Source organism: Cyprinus carpio, chromosome B5 (genome assembly GCF_018340385.1).
Source record: "Cyprinus carpio isolate SPL01 chromosome B5, ASM1834038v1, whole genome shotgun sequence".
Taxonomy (NCBI): domain Eukaryota; kingdom Metazoa; phylum Chordata; class Actinopteri; order Cypriniformes; family Cyprinidae; genus Cyprinus; species Cyprinus carpio.
This window is the reverse complement of record NC_056601.1, coordinates 30093597-30102099: the sequence shown is the minus strand read 5'-3', so window position 1 is coordinate 30102099 and position 8503 is coordinate 30093597. Positions and strand designations below refer to the sequence as shown.

Sequence of the window (8503 nt, the reverse complement as noted above, 5' to 3'; positions counted from 1 at the left end):
ATTTAAAAAAAAAATCCCATCCATTTTTCAGATTAGCTAAAATTTAATCAACTAAAAGACTCAAACTGTGAGTCATATATATTAAAATTTAAATATATTTATATATTAAATACATCATATTTTTAAGCAAATTAATGTAATTTAATATAACAACTAATGATATAAAATTAAATATAAATATTTACACTTGATTTGGTTGACTGCAAACTATTATACATGTAATTTATGAACAATAAACGTGCCAAGACACTTTCTGTTTTTCTCACATTCTGATGTTTTGAGACGTCTCTAGGGGCAGACACAGGTGGTGCTAAATACTTGTTTTCTTGTATTTTCATCTCTTGTCTCTCATCATTTTTTTATTTCTCTTTTGTCTTAATCTCTCTCAGAGGCTCAGGTAGACTTAGCATTGGACTGCTGCCTGACATTTAGCCAAAAAAGCATCCCTAAACACGTCCTCCTCACTTACCGGAAGCAGCTGAAAGTTGACGGCTGCCGCCGAGATGCTGTTGTGTAAGTATTTTCTCCAAAGAAAACTATTGGACTGGGTCATGTGTGGGAGCCTGGGAGTGAATGAAACTATTTATGAGCACATTTTCAAACAAAGCAGATGTGAAAAGGCGTATTTAATGGGAAATGCTATTGTGCTTAACATACAGTGCTCGAATTGTCTACTTTTCTAGTCAAATAATGTGGAAAAAAATCAACTATCTTTCAGATTCAAGACCAGGAAAGGTTTGAAGCTTTGTGCCCCACCTGCAGAGCAAGAGCAGTGGGTTAAAGAGATGATCAAGTTTCTGGACACTAGGCTCAAGAAGTGCAAAGAAAACAAATTTCATGTACGTAATTCACCGTGGTTTTGTTTCCTCAGTCATATCTGATGACATATAGCTAGTTGCAGAACAGGTACATCATTGTTATTGCACGAGCCCTGCAGCAGGTCACTTTCTCCTTTCTGGTTTTCATCTGACTCATGACATTGTTTATATGTAGTTCACGATTTGGATGTTATGGTCTTACTCATACAAAACCACAAACTATTCATCTGTGAAACCACAAGCCAAAACATCCTCCTACGGCAAGCTTAAACCGACCACCAACACTGAGGACTCAGTCAGACTGTGGTGCATGTTGCATTATACATAAAGCATGTGCAGAAAACCCATATGTTAAAAATGGAATTAGAATTAGTAACAGAATTCTATGAATTCTAGAATGCAGCATATTCAAATATAAGAAGCATTAGAACAGTTAAATTCAAGTCAAGTAATAGCATAACATCTCTTTATAAGCAGGCTTTAACTAATGGTTTTCTCTGTGTTCTTTTATTTCAGGAGAAACGCTGTCATGACCTGAAGAATGTTTCTTTTTGAGTGAGCACATACACATAAATATATGCATTAAAATGGCAGCTGATGTAGTCTTCGTGATATAGCTCACTTCTAACAGTTTCTGTAATACATTTAGGTTCTTCCTTCTTTCAGCATTTTCCTTGTTGTCTGATGTTCCCATATTTGCTGTTGTGTGAACATATTATTCTTGTGGTTGTTTTTTTTGTGTGTGTGTGTGTGTATTCTATTCTGAAATAATCATTGTGTTGTTGTTTTTTTATGTGAATAAATTTGTTGAAGAAACACAAATATTGGTTGGATTGTATTCTTCAAAGTCCTGACTTTATACACATACACACATTAACACACATTCATCTATCTAAACAGGGAATAGCATTTAACTGCACTTTAACTGTACTGTAAGACAAAATATAATTACCATAAACTCTCCCAAACCCTAAAATACAACTTTAAAACTGAATAAAAGTATTATTAATATAGTCTTTTTGTGAATCATCTTTTGTCTTTGTGCATCTAGGTCAGAAACTCATGAATGTGAGTCTATTTATTTAAAAGGGGAACTTTTTATTGGGTCCTTAAAGTGAATTCCAATCATTAATCCTAAGCCTAAAATACAACTTTTGGCATTTGGAAGCCCATAAAGACATTATTTACTGCTTCTTTAGAGATTCTGTCTGAGTTTATTTCATCAAAGCCACAGCTGCGAGGTCACACTGAGTGGGGCTATTGAGCTAATCTATTCTATTAAGCGCCAACACGAAGAGTACTCCCAGTATCAACGCCACATTATGACACAGTTGTTATCCTCTCACGTCGTTTTTCAGTTTAAATGTATAATTATTATGCTCTTAAATGACGGAACTATCTGTGATGTTGATAAGTGAGCTTTGAGCTAGTGAAATATCAGTAAGACAATCCGTGAGCATCACAAAACAAAGTCTGGATAACTGCTAGCAAGCATCTTGTTGCCATGTAGAAACTCAGCTTGGATGTACAAGCACATATGAATATATTAAAGCATACACTAATGATCTGAATTTAGCATGTATTAATAACTTAATTAGTATTCATATAAACCCTCATGGTCTGGACGCAACAATAATGTACATCTGCACATCTGCAGTCAGTATGGAATAATTATATGAATGTATGATTATTTCAGTGTTTCATCCTGCGTTTATTTTGGCATCCGGTCCGAGAATATCATCCTTTCTGGATGGAAAAGTGTCTGGCGTTTCCTTCAGCTTCAGTGCTGTTTCATCATCAAATGCAACAGGTAGACAATTTCTCAAAACATGTCGATGCTATAATAACTGTATTTAAACTGCTATAAATAGAATCTAGTGTGTTGCCTACCTAGACAGCATTTTTGGGCATTAAAGTTGTGTTGACATTTGTTGCTTTATTAAATGTGTTTTAAATGGTATAAATATTTGTTCTTAAATAATTTATTGTGTCATGCTTTACATTATTCAAATCTTAGGACTTGAGTACCCTGCAGTTCTTAACTTTAAATCACGTTAATTTATAAAAGTGTAACATTTGTATGCATCTGGACTTGATTGTGGACTTCTATGCAGCAGTAAGCACCCTGCAGTTTTTTGTGTACCTATAGAGACTTAATTGGCAAGGTGATGTGGATTCTGCAGGAATTATGCAGCAGTAACTGCAGTTCTGTGTACTATAGAGGGGCAAATATGTCTTATTAAATCTCTGTCAACGTGTTAATGATTTATTGGAGTTTAGTTGCATCTACACAATAACAATTACCCTGTAAAGCCCCGGTTGAAATGACAGGAAAATTAAATCTGTGTTAATAACCTTTATTCCATACAACCTGTGATTAAGCAGGGTGTGATCACGTTTTTGTGCATGACTGAAATTCCCCTACTATTTAGCCTTATCAGGAAATTGGTTTGTACAGAGATTTATACGAGCTTCAGAACTTGCCCAGGGCTTTATTGGTCTTTTATGGGATAACTTGGTAAAATGAGAAATTAGTTTCCTTTCTATTTCACCTCAGCACAGTTCTCAGCACTGGTCTCGAGTTTGCAAAGCAGTTGCTTTAGATTTCATGAGAGCATTCAGACAGACAGTAATCAAAAGTAATCAGTACCATAGGTCCTTTTTCTGGGGATTTCCACTGATGTGATATGGCACTTTCTTGTAAGCTGCTGCGGAAAGAAAGTGTCTTCTAAGAATATACATGTAGGGTCAGTAAGATCAAAGATGCATTAAGTTGAACAAAAGGGATAGTAAAGACAATTATAATTTTATAAAAGTTTCTATTTTAATTAAATTCTGTTCTTTTGAATTATCCAATAATTTAAGTATCCTGAAAAAAAGTTGCACAGTTTGCACAATTGATAATAATAAAACATGTTTCTTGAGCAGCAAATCAGCAAATTAGAATGAATTATGAAGGATCGTGTGACACTGAAGACTGGAGTACATTTTTAAATGGTTATATTAAATTGTAATAATATTTTACAATATTACTGTGTTTTTGATCAAATAAATGCATCTTTGGTCAGCAGAAGAGGCTTCTTTTAAAAACATTTTAAAAATCTTACCAACTTTTGAAAGGTGGTGTAAATGTATTGTATACACTAACAGACCAATAGTATGAATTCATTAAATATCTTGTCATGCAAGATATTTAAGGGGATGGTTTTATTATAACATCCACAAGACAGGATAATAATATTGTTCATAATACTTTTCCGTTTTGCAAAATTGTAAGCTCATAGTATGGAATGGATCTGTTTTTTTTAAACCTGTATGTTGAACCTGAACTAGATTCCATCATAATTCATCTGGTTGACTTCTTCAGTAACATGATGGGAATATCCCTGACATTCAAGTTTGACAAACTGTGTGGGAATGAAACATCTGTCCCGGACTGCTGCCTGGAGCCGCTGTGTCTCCAGGAGACTCTCCTCGTGTCTGCATGTGTGGATGAAACTCCCAAAGCCTCACTCATTATACAGACCCAGATTTATGCCCAGATCGTCCCCAACAAACCCCCGTCGGGTTAGTCTGTTTTCATGTAACTGAATCGCAAGGGGTATGGGTTCAATTGCTGCACCACATCTACTGGTTTTGATGCACTGCTGTGGTACTACCATTGTTAAATGTAAATGAAAAATAATTAACCTAGTTATTTACTTGGTAGTACCATGAAATACACCTTTGAGTTACCTGTCACCAGTTAAACATTCCTGTCATCTTTACATTTGTCATTTAGCAGAAGTAAACTTACAAATGAGCAACATTACAAGCCGTAGAGCATTGCTTTAGTAACGCAAGGTCATGGGTTCATTTTTTCTAGGTCCATGTATTTTCCTTGAACTACGGTGTAATTCACTTCGATACTGTCATTTTATACCCTGATGCCACTATACTATTTCATAGAGTAGTCATTACATAACTTTTAATGCTCTGATATGATATATAATTCTGTCTTTTGTGTGTGTTTTAGTTATTTGGCAGAAAATAAACCGATCATTCCCAACAACCGTATTTGAGCCTCTCTGGCGCTACCGTTGTGATGTTTCCCCAGCCGATGTGACATACGCTACTGTTGTGACCAGGTAATAATTAAAACATAGACAGCTGAATATCTGTTTCTTATATATCAGTCTTTTTCATTGGCATTCTGCTGTTTACTCTTTGCTAAGGCCCATCGTTAATGATCAGTCCTGTATAAATGTTGCATACGAACAAAATGGACATAGAAATGTTATAAATCTTGGATTTTATAAAAATAAAAAAATAAAAAAGCTTTGCATAAATACTGCATGTGTGCACCGTGCGAATGCTTTTGACTGTTAATACGCACACTTTTCCTGAGAGAGAGAAAAAATTTTTACCTCTGTGTTCTCATTTTTGATACACACATTTACTCTCATTAATGGAGATAACCAAAGTCAGTACGCAGAAGTTAAACCAAAATTCTATGAATTTAGACATACATTTATAGTGGATGTGCTTGATCACTTTTTCCTGTGGCTATGTTCTAATGACAGCAAGGAGTGTAATAGGTGCACAATAATACATCTTTAAACTAAACTGCAGATCTAATGTTATGAAAAAAATATAACTATTTAGCGAGAACAATGATCAATAATGTGCACTTATGGTGCGTGGACACTGCTGGATTCGCTGGTTGAATGGTCCATTGTCCGGTTTGAATATGTCCAATGAAAATAGCTTACTGTTCAAACTGCAGCTGCACGGAGGTTGATGTCTTGTGTAGGCATCTCCACAACGTTATGAAAAATACCACTGTATTTGAAGAATACAACTTAAGGAAAATGGTAAGATTTACATATTTCCTTTTTAAAATGTCAGTGACGCCTGAGTCAGACAATTGTATTTACACTAGCCTATTGGTTTTCACTAAAAATAGCTAAAAGATGTTCAACTTATCAGCAAAACTGCATAAATTTAATTTGATTTGGATTGTTTAAAACACTGAAATACTAACTAAAACAACTGAAATACTATTTGGCCAGTGTAAAACAATGTATTATTAAAGATGTATTATTGTGCACAATTGTTTATACACTTATTTATCTGCAAAGGGTTATTATTTTTTTTTTGACTGTGTGTTGTTGTCTTTTGTGTACTGGAAGCTTATGTCACTAAAAACAAATTCCTTGTATGTGCAAGCATACTTGGCACAAAGCTCTTTCTGATTCTGATTCTGATTTTAAAACGGTTTTGTTTTTATGGATATTTTGATATATTTATTCTGAAACATAACAAGGACATTGGATAATTTTTTTAGCAATAAAAAATATAGGCTAATGTATGGCACAAATGGCATATATAGTCTGCATCTCATATTTACTTAATATCTTTTATCTTTGATCGGTGTTTAAACATGGTGTCACATGGATGGGAATATGCATGTAAATGATATGGAGATGAGGTTATGCATCGTAAAACTAGGCATTGTAAACTCAATATATGGTGTTTTGAGGGGGAGGAGAAGGGGTGGAGATGCATGTATGCACAATCGTCCACTGACTTCGATTTATAAAAGGATTTTTGTGCAGGTTATGGCTTTTTGTTGCGCATTCAAGCCACTTTTAGGATGAAATCTAATGGAGAGTTTTTATAAATGAGGCCCCTGGTTTAACAACTTTTACTGCATGCGTTTAATAATCTTATAAAAAGCAAAATCTATTTTTTGTTTGGCCCATTTACTAACAAACCATGCTGTTCATGAAATCTATGGTTCATTTCAATGGGATGTTTTAATTTACATCTACAGTTAAACATGTAGCTGGCAGCGTTTATTCAAAGCGACTTACAAATGAGAGAACAATAGAAACAATCAGATTAAGCGAGGAGAGCAACAGTGAACAAATCTTCATTTACACAAATATTTCATAAAGCTGAAATCTGAGTTGGAAATATTAACATAGGGGAAGCAGAGAGTGTTTTCGATGAGTGGTTGTTGTGTTTTTTTTTTTTTTTTTCAGGACTGTACGCAAGAAGTTCTGGGGTTGTTTCTGCGACACATGGATATTTCCTGGACCATTCGGGGAAAGTTTTTCGGTCCTGTTCCAGAGTATCAGTGCTCAGCTCAGTCTTCTGCAAAGACCCCTGATTGGTTCCCCTTCCTCTGTGTCACATCCCCCTCCGGACAACAACCCCTTTCTGGGACTTTTCTACAATAGTGGGACAGTGTAAGGAGAGGAAGTGCCTTATGTTCTCTATAAAGTTTTTTTTTTTTTTTTTTTTTATTTCTTGTTTTATTATTTGACTTATGTTCTCTATAAAGTTTCAGTTTTGTTTATGTCTAACTTCATGTATTATTAGACTTACTCAAAACTGTTCAAAAGTTTATATATGTGAATGGTATTAAACTTTAAATAACCTTTCTATTTTCTAGTTAAAAATTTGTGAGGCAATTAGAATGTTCGCATCATTACTCCAGATTGTTAGTGTCCATGATCCTTCAGAAATCATTCTAATATGCTAATTTAGTACTCATTTTTTTTTTTGTAATTCACAGATGTCCGTTGATAAAAAGAAAGTTCAAAAGAACAGAATTTATTTGAAATCGAAATCTGTAAATGTTTTTTTTTAATGTCACTTTTGATCCATTTAATTCATCCTTGCTGAATAAAAGTACGAATTTCTTAAAAAAAACTTACTGACCCCAAACCTTTGACCAGTAGTGAATGTTTAGTGATTTTTCTAAATTTGCATGTATTTTTACAGCTCTCCAAAGCCCATTCCATCATTCCAAGCCCTGCAGATGACAGCTCCTGTACTTCCCATTAACTGCCGCAAGGGGGGATCCAGTAATGCAGCAAGGATTTGACATATTTCAATGCATTTGGATTCACCATTCAACAGGTTATATAAAGTAACAGTGCCTAAGTGCATTTAATCAGTTTATTCTGTAGTGGGCACATTCATGGCATGTGATATGAAATAGTTATTCCCATTGTTCTGGTTGAGCAGCAGCTTCTGGACTGGGTCAGTGGGTGCGTGAAAATGCGCCAGTGGCATTTTTTGGAAAACTTGAATCTCAGTGCGTGAGGTATGCTGCAAGCTCCTGGCCACAACCTGGCCTTTCTGATGATCCTGAAAGTGGGATATTAAGATGGATGGGGACTAGGTAGAAAAATCACAGTATTACACGTTTTCTTTCCTATCCTTCCTTTAGTATCACAACCAATACAAAGAACATCAACCACATATTTCCATAATGAGTCATCTACATTTAGTACTCTACAGTCCATTATACCACTGTACTAACTATTTCGAGTCCTGTAACAACTCAAGGTTTTAAATGTATTTACAAAGATATTGCAAAAAGATGGATGAAATTTAAGAACTCTACATAATCAAAAAAAGTTTGCCATATCGATGAAAAAACTATGTATAAAGTGAAGAGAAAGCAATATCACAATTGATATGCATCACCAAGAGTGTTTTAAAATGCAACATTACATGCTTTTATGGAAATAGTGTGGTTAGTAACGTATCTCCTCCAATATATGCTATAGATAAAGTAAATATAGCTTTAAGACTATTAAACATATTATTTTTTCTTTCGGTGGCATGCCGGCAAATATGCAATAGTTGTGACTGGTCATATATGTTTGCATTACGTTCCAGGTATCGTC

At 34.6% G+C, this 8503-nt stretch overlaps 1 protein-coding gene across 1 annotated transcript in view; it reads left to right on the top strand.

Annotated features, from left to right (window-relative positions):
• Window positions 1-1640, top strand: part of LOC109082618 (C-C motif chemokine 19) — a 2471-nt gene extending 831 nt beyond the window's left edge. The window contains exons 2-4 of the mRNA XM_042723084.1: window positions 390-513; window positions 719-839; window positions 1335-1640. Coding sequence (XP_042579018.1) covers window positions 390-513; window positions 719-839; window positions 1335-1373 — 284 coding nt within the window. The 3' untranslated portion in view covers window positions 1374-1640. The remainder of the gene's footprint in view (window positions 1-389; window positions 514-718; window positions 840-1334) is intronic.
• The last annotated feature ends 6863 nt before the right edge of the window (window positions 1641-8503 follow it).